Source organism: Carassius gibelio, chromosome B14 (genome assembly GCF_023724105.1).
Source record: "Carassius gibelio isolate Cgi1373 ecotype wild population from Czech Republic chromosome B14, carGib1.2-hapl.c, whole genome shotgun sequence".
Classification (NCBI taxonomy): Eukaryota; Metazoa; Chordata; class Actinopteri; order Cypriniformes; family Cyprinidae; genus Carassius; species Carassius gibelio.
Window position 1 is genome coordinate 27,491,677 of NC_068409.1, and position 15,882 is coordinate 27,507,558.

The following is a 15,882-nucleotide window of genomic DNA, read 5'->3' on the forward strand; positions in this document are numbered from 1 at the left end:
AGAATCAATCACCAAAAGAATCAGTTCGGTTCAGACGCGCTGTGAGTCAGTTGGCTTCATGCTGAATCACGAATGCGCAGTATCATCAGCTCCTCGGTTCTCGAATCGGACGCGTCCGAAAGAAACGGTTTTCGGTTCAGTGTACCTATGATCTGAAAACTGATACAACCGGTTCTTGACTCGAGAACGAGAATCGCTCAAAACCCGGGTAGGAAAATCTGACAGGGTAGGATAAAATGTCAGGACACCGGCACATGCTGCGCAGTATCATCAGCTGCTCTACTCGTGTTCATGTTCTGTTTACTACAAACTCAGTTTGTGAATCTGTCATCATTAACTATAAATACAGTACAGATATTTCATAAATCATCCCTTATTCATATTAAACATGTCTTTAGAGTCTTAATTATTGTCCAACTTCCCTGAAAACCCCTTTGGCCCATACATAATCTACAATATACAGATTAGAAACAAGTAGCCCCTATTTAAAAAAAAAAAAAGTATGTATATATATATATATATATATATATATATATATATATATATATATATATATATATATATATATATTATAGTTTTATCACACTTTCCGATGTTTAACAAAATACTTGAAAAATTACACGCATGTGCAGTATCATCAGTTCATCGGTTCTCAAATCGGACGCCTCCGAAAGACACGGTTTTCGGTTCAGTGTACTGGTGATCCGAAAACCGATGCAACCGAGTACCAAAGACAGCAGCAGCAACCAACAGATGCTGCACAGCTCAGCATTGCAGGATTTGCAAGACCAGAACTGACCAAACAAGCAATGCAACTTTATGATGCAAGTTCTCCAAGACAACAAGAAATTCATAATGTCATCATTAAGAATCTCCTCATTGGCTGCACTTTACCTCTGTCAAATGTGGGGGAGAGGCATTAAATAACTGAAATGTCATTTTTAACTGGAGGACAATATAGTGTGATATAATAATAAAATAGGTTCATTTGTATTTTCATGCACTTGTAATACAATAAAACCTTTGAAAACTTTTTTGATAGGAAACTAGTTCTGTTGACATAAAATAAAAATGTTCAATGGCAATGACTAGATGTAACAGTGGTATTTTTTGAATTACATTTTTATATTGCCATTGGTTTAATGGGTTACAAGGTTAAAATATAAATAGAATGTAAAAATGTACAATACCAATTTATAATCTTTTTAAATTTAATTACTTTCTGGACTCGGGCGGACTCGACTCGGACTCGGCCTTTAAGGACTCGGACTTGAGTCCAACTCGGCCCCTTTTGGACTCGGACTCGGACTTGGACTCGATGTTTGTGGACTTGGTCTTGACTCGTACTCGACAAAGGTGGACTCGGACCCAACTCTAGTAGTTTAGCACATTGAGGATAGTTTAGATGGTCTTGGAAATTGTTTTTATTTTGATTCATCAATCAAATTTGTGGTTAACTTTGTTTGGTTCTTCTAGGTTGTCTTACTTTACATGTTTACCATTAGTTTTCTAGTAATTTCATTTTCAATTCAATGGATTGACCTATCATGCATGGAGCTCTCTGGCTTCCATTCAGTTTAGAGTGGCTGGCGGATATTAGGTGTTGCGAGTCAATCCTAATATCAGACCTTCAACCCTCGCAGGGTGTCTAGGCATTTCACCTACTCAGGAAAGAGGGGAAGGAGAAGGATAGGTAAAAGAAGAACAAAACAAAACAAGGCTGCTGTGGGTTTTCCTAGCATGTGTTACAACTACTATTGAGCTAGGGTGTCAGGTGCAGCTAGTGTGTCGTGAACCTTAACTTAGTGTCAGGTGTTCTACCTATTGTGAGGATGGCTGCACGTTTCTTCATGGTGGGTATGTGTAACTTTGTTACGCTAAAAGTTGGATATTCTACCTGTGGGAAGAATATGTTTGTTGACTGTGTTATCAGTAGATGTGTTTACCTCTGGGTGTAGGTAATGTTGTGTATTACTGGTGTAGTGCATGTGTGGTCAGATCTGTTCAAGTCTGTGTTGTCTCCCCCTTTTTCTAGCATGTCACTGAAGACTGGCTCTCTGCATCTTTGGCTTGGATGAGGGCGTGTCCATGGTCTAATGAGGGGTCAGTCCAGCAAGGCAGGAAGTTCTTTAGCACGCCGTCGGAGGCAGTTTGGCATGGCTGTGTGAAGCTGAGTTGCAAAACTTGTCTCCTATGTTGCATTCTTCTTGTGATGCCTTCTGGCTGTAGCAGACTTTCTGACCTTCTGTGCTCTGGTGGTTGCTGTTGCACAGACAGGGAATGTGGTACTTGGAGTTGGAGTTCATTTGACAGTTTGTTAGTGACTGAGGTGATGTCCTTTAGTACCTCAGATTTTTCATCAACAGTTGGCCGTGAAAGACTTGTTAATTCTGGGTTGTTGTTGAACAGGTGCTTGTCATCTCTGATGCGGTGCACCAGGTGATCACCGGCCTTCCGTTCTGTCGCTGGTCACAGCGAGCATGACTCAACTTTGTGGTCACCTGCATGTAAATTGTCTTGAAGGAACTCTCTTAGTTGTTCCATGACTTGTTCCGTGTCTTCTAATGGTAAGCGGTTATGTTCTTGTGAGTACTCAGCACTGTGCATGTCTGAGTGGTGCTGAGGTGGGTTTTGTTGTCGCTTACCCACACGAGTTGCTCTTGGATGAGTCAGGTGATTACCTTTGGATATCTGGTTAGGTTTCCAGATGTTCTTATCCTTTTGGTTTCTTGAGAAGCGTGGCTGGTCCCATGGATTTTTCCAGCAGTTGGGCTGAAAGCGGTCGTGGATATGGGCGTCACGTTCTCTGTGCTCTTGATGGAAGACTCTGGTGTTGTGATGCCACTGGGTGTCGTCCAGTGCAAGGCTTGAGTCTTTGTTGACAGAGTTCAAGAGTGTGGATGTTTTGTTACCTTTCTTTGAGGCCAACTTCTGCTTGTTATAGGCCTTCTGTGTTAGGTCACGCAACTGTTGGATGGTCATGGAGTTCGGACAGGCCATGACACCTAGATGGTGACTTACTCCGGGGTGCAGATTCTTTAGGAAGAGGGTTTTGAAGTTCACATCCTCTTCAAGGTCAGGGCTGTTGTGTGCACCAAAGTAGGCTTGTCGGAGTCGGTTGTAATAAGCTTGTGGAGTCTCTTGACGACCTTGTTTGGTTTCCAAGGCAGTTAACAGTCCATGTTCAGACTCTGGGTCTGTAAACTCTTTAATCAGGACCTCACGAAGTCGCTGGTAGTTTGACTTGGTTTGACTGGGCTGTCGATCTAGAAAGTTTCGTACCTCGGAACTGGACGTGGCTCTAAGGAGGTATAACCAGTCTCTGTCAGTCACATGAGGTCTCACTTCCAGGTGAAATTCGATATCTCGCAGGTAAGCTTGGATGTCGGGGCTCTCTGTGGAGTCCGGGTTGAACCTGCTGATGTTTTCAGACAGCTTGTTGAGGTCTTTGATTGTCATCCCGTGTGCAGCTTCAAGGTCTTGGACGGGAGGTTTTCTTTCGTTGGCAGGAAAGGGTTGTGTGGCGAAGGCAGGTGAGGTTTTGGGTTGTGGCCCTTCGCTCCTTTCGTCATATGCCAGTTCTTGGACGTGGGACTCTGCTCTGCTCAGCAGTGATGAGGCTAAGGGAGGTTTCTCTTTCCTTGGCTCTAGTTTGTGCTTGTAAGCATTTTGGAGTTCTTTTCTGACCATGTAGAGCTCATCATTGGTATCGTCTAGTTGTTGGGTCAGATTGTCCATTTCAGTTCTGTACCTTTCAAGGTGGTCTTTCAAAGCACTGATTTCAGAGTTCTTGTTTCTGATGTCTAGCTTGGCTTTCTCTAGTAGCTGTTCGGCATACTGGAGTCTGTTTACCAGGTCTTTCTGAGCAGCCGTTGCATGTTGCTGGTCAAGCTGAGCTGCTGCCAGGGCTGCTAGGAGCTTCATAACTTTTTCTGTTGTATCCTGCTCCCTCTCGCTGGGTGCTCTGAGTTGATCTTGAACTTTCACTTCCAGCTTGTCTATGCGATGTTGAGCACGTGTCAGCTCCTCTTGAAGGTGGGTGATGTGCTTGTCGCTCAGTTTCAGCTGGGTTGTGAAGGCATAGCTTAGTGAGCTCGTGATCTTGACTAGCTCCTCGTGGTTGTTGTTCTGGCTTGAACCTTGTGTCAGGAATCTTCTCAGGATTAGGATTATTATTAAAAATAATAACAGTTCAAATGTCTTTGGAGTGAGGCTGTCTGTTATGCCTCTCAGCCAAATGTTCACATCTTCCCCATGGGAAATGGGGTCTGCAGTCTGCGGCATGTTGGCACGCTGGGGAGAAGAGAGACTGACACAGATCTGTGTGGAGTAAAAGCCTATGTGTGGTGGGACAACTAAGTGTTGTATCAGTGATTGTGAACCACTAGTGAAATGTGGTGATGACTGTGTTGGTCTCAGGGTGTCTAAGTAGACTAGAGATGCGAAGACTTTGTCACTCTAATGAGGAAGAGGAAAAGAGAGACAGAGGTGAAAAACAAATTCAAATGACAAGCAAAATTTCTGTTTTTCAAATGAGGAAAATTATTTTTTCCAATTAAATGTTATAATAATATTATTTACGTTTTTGATATTTCTTGCTTTGGACAAAAGAATACAATAATAATTCTGATATCTCTTTTCTTAGTCTGACAGGATTGACACCGTACACCTTTCAGTTGGACCGCTCACCAGGGAGTCAGCGAGGCGACAGTTGCTCAACACGTATCTCTATTAAATTGATCTCAACGTTGGATGAGATGCTAAAACTTGGATTGCATTTCCAAATGTAGGGAGGTTAGGAAGAACAAATGAGAGGATGATTACAATCAAATTCATAAGGATGATTCGTCGTCTTTGGCACGATTGTGTATTTACTTCACTTAGAATTGATTGATGGTTCTTACATGTCCTACAAATGTAAAAAGAAAAGAGGAAAGTAAAGGAGAGAGAGGACGGAGATGGTAAGTCTCAGTAGCGGTTATCTCAACTACAAGGAGAGCGTTGTGTTAGTTGCTGCACAACTAATCAAACAAAATAAACTTTAAGTGAAAGAGAGTTGTCTTCCTAATTTATTTGAACTCGTAGTGAGGGATAACAATGTCTCCTTTTAGGGCTCAGGTTTGTCGTTCCCAGGCTAGGATACACAAAAGAAATGGTAAGAAATAGGAAAATTAAAAAAATTAATAAATGGGCAAAATATGCAAAAATGAAATTAAAAAGAGGAAATCAATACGTAAAACAATAGTGGTTAAGTGTATAACCAAAACAGGAAGAGGGGTAAAACGCATTCAAATAAGTAAAGGTCTGAATAGCATATATTCAGATGGGTAATAAATAAATTAGGAAGAATAAGTTTACTTTAACTTCCAAAGTTCAAGGCTTATTAATTCCTAAAATAATTAGACCCAAAAGAGAATACTAGAAATAAAAGATCATATGAAATGATCTGAAAGGGAAATTTTAAATGATTAAAATAAATTTAATGTTTCAATTAAATTTCAATTTGACAATTAATAATTGTGAGTCAGTATTTCCCTTTCTAGTAAAATGAAAATAAGTGGTCTAGTGAGAAAAGAGAGCGATAAAAAGAAAGGGACTAACAAGTGTTAGTTAAGATGTTTAAAATGGTTAAATCACGTCAGCGTTGCCCAAACACACATTATTCTACCACTGGATGGTAATGATAACGGCTAACCTTTGAGGCTAGTGGCTTTAGTATAGACTTCAATGTAAATGCAATGGTTTCGTTAGCTTAGCGACACCGTGGAGTTTGTGCGCTGCTCGTGCACAGTTCGGAGTTGCTCCGGAAGTACGTTAGGCTTCCGGGTCACGGTCGTCACTATGGCAACCAAAACACATTCTAGTGGATCAGCACATGAATCGTTGCATTGTTGCAAATACAGTTAAGCATGTTACATGAAATGTCGGCTCATTTCAACACTGTACAAATAACAACACCGCCTTTCAGTTGGTTTTGCGATGTGGCACTTAAACTCTCAGTTTGTATAGAGTTAAATTTATCTTAATTCAAATAGCAGCTTCCTGCTGTAGTTATTATATCAATCTCAGCAATTTGATTCTCCGTGCCAGTTTTTCTGGACACAAACATAAAAGTTTTCCTTCGCTGTTGGTACACAGTTAAAATTTACTTGATCAAGCTTTTAAAACACTCCCATTCAAATTACTCTCGGACAGACGCCGTGTTACGCGAGATTGCATTCACTTTGTGAACGGATACACATGGGCAAACATTGTTCTCTAATGTTTAACGTTAACTTAGGGGAGTCGAATATCAAATTTGATTCGGCAGTGGAACACGCACTGGCAATCAAACTATATGAAATATGAATACGGGGACTTTGATAAATAGATTGAGGAACCCGCTCAAAACTATTCTTTATTCACCGATTTATATCCCTTTTGAAACACTAACAGTTTAGCTCCGTTCAGCAAACAGTGACTGAGATAGCGTTTGAGACACTGGAACACGCAGTGAAATCAAATCAGCTATAAAACAAGGCATTACACAAATGAGGAACACGCTCAATTTCTACCTTATTGTACGATCTCAGATGTTTACTTTTAAGTTCACTTACTGCTGTTAACAAAGGGGAGACGGACTCGAGTTAAAGTCTCCTCTAGCTCCTTTCATTCAAGCGGGAGGGCGCGCGCTGCTTACGTCACGCAAACACACACACATACTCAGGTCTCGGAAGCTTTTCATCCGTCATTCCTTTAGCAAAATCAAAGATTAAATAACTTGGTTTATGCTCACAATTTAGGTTAAACTGCCCGCAATCATTCTCCACCATTATAAATGTAAGGGAAACAGGTCAATTTAGCTCAAAGGGAATCATTTAAGATTTTAAAGGGAATTTGAACAGAATCACTGTTTCACGGCTGATCACGGAGACGCCCTGCGATTCAGTGAACTAGCCGTTTAACTTCAAATCTGCGCTGGATACTAATATCCAAACTATAGTGAAAACACTATCAATTAGCACAGTAACAAGATCGGCAGCTTAAGACATTAACTTGTAAGCACAAAACACAAGATTCTTCTCTTTTCAATATGAATAAGGCTTTATTAGATAAATCTAAGACATATAAACTAATCTAACACATAAACGCACGCACACACACACATTCACACAAGTTGCAGGAAGGTCGAAAGTTAGGGAAAGATGAGTTTAAGAGAATGGAAATATGGAATCCCAAGTTTACAGCAATACGTTAAATTGCATAGACATGAACAACCATCAATCACGTAATTAGCCCTTGCATTGAGTTCCTCAATGTGACTAAAATTATATTAGATACACCAGCACAACAAATATCTGGGGATACGTTGCCTTAGTTTCCTGTGAAAGGGACTCCTGTTGAAAGGGGTATCCCGGTGTCGCTGATTGGCTGGAAGTTCAGTTGGCTGAAGTGACGTCTTGGGGAGCCCGTGCTTGGGCGTTGGCTGAAGCTGGAGTTGTGTGGCTGGTCGGAGTTCAAACGCGCAGACGAGGTCGACGTTACAAAACTTAACTCAGAACACGAAACTCTCAAACGGAAAAGAAAAGAAATAAAGTTTGACGAGACTAGGTTGTGTTCCTTCTCATTGTGGCATAAGTAGCAGCAGGCAGGCACGCTGGAACCGCGCTCGAAGAACCATGATGACTAACCACATGGCTAGATGCTACAAGCTAAAGCTAGGTAGCAAAGCTACAAGCTAAGAGCAGGCATGACTGATAGCACGAGCAAGGCTGGAACTAAAAGCAGACTAAAAGCCGACATGGCTAATAGCAGCAGGCAGACTAGAACTAAAAGCAGACTAAAAGCAAGGCATGACTGATAGCACAAGCAATGCTAGAACTAAAAGCCAAATTTCATGGGGTCCAAAGTATTTAAAACTTCCTTGTTGGCCACCCCTCAAATGTTGCCTTGACCAATCAGATATGTTCTTGGGGTGGGTATCATAAATCATTTGTTTATCTTACCAAGCATGTGGTTCTTGCCTCACAGGGTCTAATTTTGGACATGATTCCTATAACATGATTATGATATATTTTACAAATAAATTATTGTCAGGACAATATCAAGCAAGAAAATTCAATCACACACATATCAAACACGACTATGTACCCTTCAGCTATACCATAGTCATTTAAAGAAAACATACACGATAAGTGATTATAACATGATAGTCAAATGTGTGGGTTACACGTAAATGAATATGGAGTTAAGCAATAGAATGATTCATTCATAAGTCTTTTTTGAGTTCATTCTGGTCCATATATAATGTATAAAAAGGGTTTCTTTGCCATTCTCTGGCAAAGGACTTTTCTGTGAAGACAAAGGTTTAAAGCCCTTCCCCCTTAGGAATTTCAGTCTGGTTTCACTGGCTGGGGGGGGAAGTCAATGCAAGTATTTAACTTGATCTCCTGGGTTTACATGTGATGTCCAGCGTTGCATTCCAATCACGAACAATAAATTTGACAATCTCTTCTTTGAATTAAAATTGTCAATAATTGTTCTATTGGTGTTAATGTTGAAAGCTGTTGTGTGAACAAGTTGGTTGGTTGGTTATCTTGTTTGGTTCCTGTGGCACTAGAACTGATTTATGACTTCCTGAGGAATTCAGCTCATGTTTCAATGCACACAGCTCTGATAGACTCTTTGATTTGTCTGATTTGACTCATTTCTGCTACATATACACAAGTTCTGCCTTTGTGAAACTGGAACTGGAACTCTTAAAATGGATAATGCATAATGTTGTGCATATTTCAGTTGTTTTTGCTTAGCTTTAATATATTTGCATTCCACTATTCATTCATTCTGTAGTTTGTAGCCATTACAGAAACTCAAAATGTTGCACCGCACCTCTCTGGATTTCTGTATTTGCATGCCACTTAAGAATGCTCACATCTGTGCTGTGTCTGGCAGAACCTTTATGGTAAATAGTTACTTTTCATAAACACATGCAGCACTAAAGCATGTGCAAAGCATTCAGCTAAATTACTAGTGTTGCGTTCTTTTATTATTTATTTATTTTTCTCATGTGTCGTTTTCATTATTTTCCTATATATATATATATATATATATATATATATATATATATATATATATATATATATATATATATATTCGGGTGTCTGCTCTGTTTTGCTAATGCAGAAAAGTATTTGTCAAACTACATTGCTAAATCCCTATTAAGAAGTACATCGCAAAGAGCGGAATCCATGTAGGTGTTTGATTCCCCGAGGGCTATGCGATGAATAATATCTCTATAAGATAAAAAGATCATTCGTCACTAAAGTACAAATCGGCTTTGACAGTCTGAAGACAAAGAAGCAAAACCGAGACCGAGAGAATGTGTAACAGGTTGACATAACAGAAACAGAAAAGCAGAGAAGGAGAGAAAGAGATACAAGGTAGATAATGAAGACGGTGTTAATTGGAATGGATACATCGGGGAGGAAAATGAAATAAGACAAGAACATTTTAAATGAGAATGAGAAGGGGAGCAAGGGAGAGAGAAAGGAGAAATGTTGAGCATTTAGATTTTAAATGAGGCCAGCAGCCTTGACCCAGCACAGCCACCGCTACTTAATGAGGACATACTAAAATTACACACACACATACTTGCATTCTCTCAAATGGCACAGGTTGCAAGGACGTTACTAAACTGTATTCCAATAACAATATTCCGATGAAATGTTTGCTGAAAAAAACATTTGAACTGCAGAAAATGCCACATAAACGTATTATATCAATTTGACTATATAACAACTGAAAGCTGAATGGAATGTATCGATGAGATCATCTGTATATAAACACTATAAAATGCCTGTGAAAAAGTTTGTTTAACCAAGCTGAGCTCGCTTTAAATAAATAAACACAATTAAATAATTCATACAAAGGGACCAACTTTGACCCTACTTTGTTATAACTGTTGAAGCATATCTTATTAGACCTGTCAATTTAGAAGATATCTTCTTTTCCTCTTTTTCATTCTTATTAATGATAGATTTGGCTTCAGCTGCCCCTTCACTAAATGAAAGCATTGGAGGCCCTCTGGGTTTTAGCAGTGGCACTCTTTTATCATTTGGTTCAATAAGATGCCATGCCATGCATTTCATATCCGAACTGTGCACACTCCTCGCTAAAGTGAATATTTAGCAGTGAGACCATGTGCAGGCACTCGCATGAGACTTCAGAGGAACGTGGCAAGGCGTAAGACTATTTTAAAGTGGACCTAATGCCATATGTGGCCAGTTTTCTTGAGACATCTATTGTTAACCCTTTGTCTTGTGTCAATAAGAAACAAATACAGCAAGCGGAAATTAAAAATTGAGTCCATTATGCATAATATGGCTATATATAATGTCTCACCAGATTGTAATTCAAAACTGCAATTAGGGAAATATGGAAATAGACCTATGCATCCCTTATATGATTCATTATAAACAATTGCACCATGCTCAGACTTTTTGGTGAGCATGTAATGTGTTAGTGGAAGTGCTGGTGTGGAAAAAAGGTTTGTTTAAACCCTCAGCAGCCTCCTCCATTAAAAGAGCATTTCACAACATTTTAATACAAGGTTCATTATGTTCAACATTAAAGAAACGCCAGTGAATGCAACAGGGCATGTTTCTGTAGTCTTTGTAGAAAATGGGTTTGTGGATAATGGAAAGGCCTTTCCAAAGTACCAAGACCCATAACTAATTTAACAGAAAAAAAAAAAAAAAAAAAAAAAAATGCACATGAAATCAATTATTCTTAGAACTAATTATTATAAAAAAGACAGCTCTGAATCTGAAATGATACAACAGTTGAGGTGTTATGCCCATTCAGATTCCTGAGTCAAGTGGATTTTAAATGCAACTTCCAAAAGACAAAAAATAGCCAAATACTATATATATATATATATATATATATATATATATATATATATATATATATATATATATATATATATATATATATATTTGATACAGTCACACCGGTGTGATTAGATTGTTCAGTGCAGCACAGCATCAGCTGCTAAATTCAAATTTGCGTTTGCACTCTGACTGATGCTGAGCCAGATACAACCGTGTCTGTAAAGCGCTGCATTAAAACCAATCACACACAATTCTTTTGAGCTTATGAATGCAGTGGCCAATCAGAGACGTTCCGATGAGTCACCGCTTAAACAAGGTTTGTTCACTTGCTCAATGACTTAATTATAAACAACAATGTGCAGATGTGCTTAAGAATGTATTAATTTCACAGTGTAAACAGCTTCAGTGATTTAAGTGGGAATTTCCGAGAGTGCCTTAACTCTGTCTAGGCTTAAGTGAAAATGTTCTTTGGTAATGTAAATCTTCTTTGCTCTCTGTTAAATGAAAATGTTAGCAACTTACAATATCGTTATTAAATCCACATTAAATACAAATCAAATAACAAATTGGTGCAAAACGCATTAACTTACACATTTATGAGGATCGAGATATTTCCTGATATAACACGTTTGGAAATATATATATATATATATATATATATATATATATATATATATATATATATATATATATATATATATATATATATATATATATATATATATATATATATATATATATAAATAATACAAATACAAATAAAACTTAAGCCTATATCTGTTATAAAGTACTTTGTTTCTTCTTTTTTTTTCAATTAGCAAAGCAAAATTAGACAGCAAACTGGCAATATTATGTCTAAATGAAAGTTACTGTATAAAAGCAATATCTCATCTGCATTGTACCACTGGTCTGAATATCTACAGATGTGATTACCTGTGGTCACTGTTGATATTCATAACACCACATCTAGGTTGTGTGATATTGATTAATTGTATGTTTTTTTCTCAACATATTGCTGTAAAAACCAATAAATCTCCTTTATGTAGAGCCTATAAGAAAATCTGTTAACTATGGTAAAACATGTAGCCTCTTGTGACTCTTTGCTTCAACCTAATCTAAAAATGTTTTCATGGAGCACACGGGGTAAAAAAAAAAAAAAAAAAAAAAAAAAATCAAATCAAATCAGTTTAAATGTGTTTTTCTCTCTTGACCTCACTTGTAACTTTTGTTCACTGGTGCAAATCCAGTCATTGATTTTAGTAACTGTCATTGCTCAACGAGAAACTTCAGGTTTAATTGCGGATTTCCTAGCAATCAGATATTTTTGTTGTTGTTTTTGCCAATTCTTATTTGCTAATGCCTCGCAGACCAATTACAGAAATTCTATGCAGTATTTAAAAAAAAAAAAAAAAAACAGAAATCAATAGTTACTGTGTGACAATTGCCTAAGCTGTGCAGCAGAGCCTGCAAAATCCCTTTGTGTCCAGCTGCTGTTGTGGATCTTTAAGGGGATTTAAGTAGACCTTGCAACATTGTCTTTATCCAGTATTTCAATATGGAGCCTCATACCTGCTTTAGGAAGAGAGTTCTCCTAAAATGGATCTGACTGTTTATTTGAGATGCTGATCCAATGTGGGCAAACTGTTCTTATGGCAATAAGATGTTTATGGGTTGGAGGTTAGTCTGACAGAGAAAAAAACACTTTCCAGCTCACTTTCCTTGATGAGTTTCACGTAGTCTTCTTCAAATTACATAAATCAAATGAATTGGTTACATTATAGATCTTACATGTTCTTCAGACTTGAACCTGAAATAAATAACAGAGAAAGCAATTTATAGCACTGACACCACTTAAATGAGGAAGAAGAAAAAAAAAAGAAAAAGAAATAAAAAACTCTTTGAAGAGTGATGCTCTCCACTTTATAATTATTCCTTTTACTATTCTCTTTCATCACCCGATCTGTCTCTATCTGCAAAACTGTAACGTTAAGTTGTATTCCATGCCACACTTGACACAGAAATTAACATCATTTTGTGATAATTAACCCTGCAGGCAATTGTTTTGCCTTTGCCTTTCTTGAACAGAATAGACAACTTTCTCTTTCTGTTCTGCTTTCATGGATGTCTCTCTTCCTAAAGGTTATTCATGACATTATTACAATGTCCTTTTTCTAGCTTGTACTTCAAAAAACTGGGGAATTATTATGCTATTTGTTACTATATTACTCAAAGGAAATACTTGTTTCGCCCTCTCTCAAGAGGACAGGTGCGGAGGAATCATTTGTTCTCTCTCACTGAGCATTCTTCCAGTTAAACTTTTGTTTTCTCCTGGGAGTGAAGAAAGAGACAAGGGGAAAAGGAGACTAATTATTTGCAGTGACTATTATCAGTCATTAAAATGCAAAAGCTCAAAGACAGAACATCTGAGGTAACAAAAACAAAAGCCCTTTGCTTCTTTGTAAGACAGGTACTTGCATTTTACAACCAACACACAGAAAGATACACTATTACGCATTTACAGTAAGCAATTATTGTTGCTCTCCCAGGGTGTACAGATGCCCTCTGAGGAGATTGGCATGGGACTGAAGAGGAGGAGGCCAGAGGCTAACAGCAGTCTGAAGAGAGGAGATGAAGAGAAAAGAGGGAAAAATAAATTTGCAAGAAAGTCTGAAAAGTGGCAACAAGAAGAGGTCAAGAAAATGGCTTGCAAAATGACACTCTATACCATTTTTGGGAGATTAAGTGGAGTTATGCTTCAGAGTATGGCTGATTGTATTCTCTACATTTACCAATTTGTTGCCATATGAGATAATTTCAGATTTCAACATAACATATGAAATTTCAGAAATACATTTGGTGCTATTCTTAAAAGAAAATAAAAAATAAAAAAATAACACTTTTCAGTAAATAAAACGTTTCACTTTATCTATATATATATATATATATATATATATATATATATATATATATATATATATATATATATATATATATATATATATATATATATATATATATATATATATATATATATATTCAAACCATTAACTGGTCTTAAATATAAAATATATGAATAAGAATAAATGGTGTACTACATATAGACTTATAAACTTATTTACTTACTAATTTACTTTTAATTCAATCATCCTTGCTTAAATAATTTTTAATTTAACTTCAATTAAGCAAGGATGCTTGACTTGTTCGAAATTGACAGAAAAGTCATGTGTTACAAAATATTTTTTACTTCAAATAAATGTTGTTCTTTAGAGCTTTTTATTCATCCGCAAATCTTGAAAAAAATAAAAAATAAAAATATTAATAAATAATAATAAAAATAATAATAATCATGGTTTCCAAAAATCTATTAGGAAACAACTGTTTGCAACATTGATAATATTAGAGTGATTTCAATCATATGACTGCGTTAAGATCTTAATGTACCCAATGTTTTAATAAGTGTATATCTATTATTGGAACCAGTTCCTAATGATAACCTATTCTCTGTTCCCAACAATTTTACAGAAAAGGTGTGTTTTTTTTTTTTTTTTTTGCTCTCTCTCTCTGTCTCTTCTCTTTCTCTCCACATCTCTTTCCTCCCCTCATTCAGTCACTCTTTCGTTCTCCTCTTTCTTCCCATTAATCATATTTGTTCACATTACTGAGGAGAAGGCAGAGTAACACTGCAGATAGGAGTCTTAATTACCAGGAGCGATCACAGCACAACCTGTGTGAAGATCAAACAGCCTATCTGCTTACCGTTCAAATATCCCTGTCATTTAGCACAGAGAGCAAATTAGATTTCTCCAGCATTTTGTACCTTTCCCGGTAATTGAATTGTGCACCTCATAACTAAACGTTCCCTCCGCAAATAGGACGCCACTAACACGTTAAACCACTTAATATCATATGTGTTGGCTTGTGACCGAGAGCGTTTAAAGCAGTCATGCGTGTTTAGAGGTGTGGACGCCATGGCGACTTCGCAAATCTAATGAACTAAGTGCTCATAAATGATTAGCAGGGCCAATTAATGCTTGACAGCGTATATGTGTGCGCGTGAAAGGCCGTCTTCACAGCCAAGAGAAGTCAGACTGAATTAGAGTTACTAACAGATACACAAATAACTCCGCAATCATGGCAGGGCGTTTCAGCTAGCTAAGATTAGGTCAGCTAATTGGCACACTAACATGATTTAAATAGCTCAAATTAATGTTGGACAAAATTAGTGAGGTCTATTTAAATGAATCCCATTTCAAGCTTATTCCTTTCAGATCCCCCTCTTTTTTTTTTAAGCCTAGATTTCATTCTTCAACTCTCTATCAGCGTCTCCCTCACGCACGCACACTTTCGCGACCCTTTATAATAATTTCAGAACATAAAGCCTCTGGTATTCAGTTGATTTACATATTTCAGTGATTAAGTATATATGTCAACGCTGATTTCTTGAGACAGGAGAAAGGCATGATTTATTTATAGGTGGTGGGAGGAAAGGCACTGTGCGCATGCATCTCTAAAAACAGTCCAATACACGTTTCACTGTTCACATGTGAAGCGTATCTGCATATGTGGCATCCAAACATAAAAGTGAACCTAATGAAAGCCAGAATCAGTCATGCCATATTCTAAATATATTCCCCCGCCTGTACAGCGAGAGCAGGTGACCCGAACTCATACACATCCCGCGAGACTAATTTACCTTCCTCTAAATCAATCACTCGGGCCATCAAATCATCCGATCGCATTGTTTGTTACTCATAGATGCTCACACATGGAACGAGCTTTCATTTCGCTCTGTTTATGAGGCATAATAAAATGTAAAATGAACTGCCAGAGGGAGTAAAGATGGGGAGAGTACTCACATCGAGCTTTATTCAACGATGTTCACAAGATTACGTTTACTCGCGTTTACGTTTAGCAATATCGCAGGAACAGGACCCCCTGGCCACAAATCAAGCGTTCGCAAGTGTATTCAAGGACGTTAGTGCCGCTGAACTGCTCCTTCTGTGAAGTTGAA

General features: G+C 37.7%; 1 protein-coding gene across 1 annotated transcript; it reads right to left on the reverse strand.

Moving 5' to 3' along the window:
• Positions 1–1,199: 1,199 nt before the first annotated feature.
• Positions 1,200–15,610, reverse strand: LOC127971296 (uncharacterized). The gene is made up of 2 exons (XM_052574182.1): positions 15,515–15,610; positions 1,200–4,128 (listed from the first exon to the last, which is right to left on the reverse strand). Exons 1-2 carry the CDS (start codon positions 15,608–15,610, stop codon positions 2,470–2,472), a joined length of 1,755 nt encoding a protein of 584 aa, XP_052430142.1. The 3' UTR covers positions 1,200–2,469.
• Between the last annotated feature and the right edge of the window lie 272 nt (positions 15,611–15,882).

Coding starts and splice junctions, on each gene's coding strand:
- LOC127971296 (XM_052574182.1), bottom strand. CDS start 15,610: ATGCGATCGGATGATTTGATGGCCCGAGTGATTGATTTAGAGGAAGGT. Junction 4,129..15,514: donor TCGGGTCACCTGCTCTCGCT/GTACAGGCGGGG, acceptor GGTTCAAGCCAG/AACAACAACCACGAGGAGCT.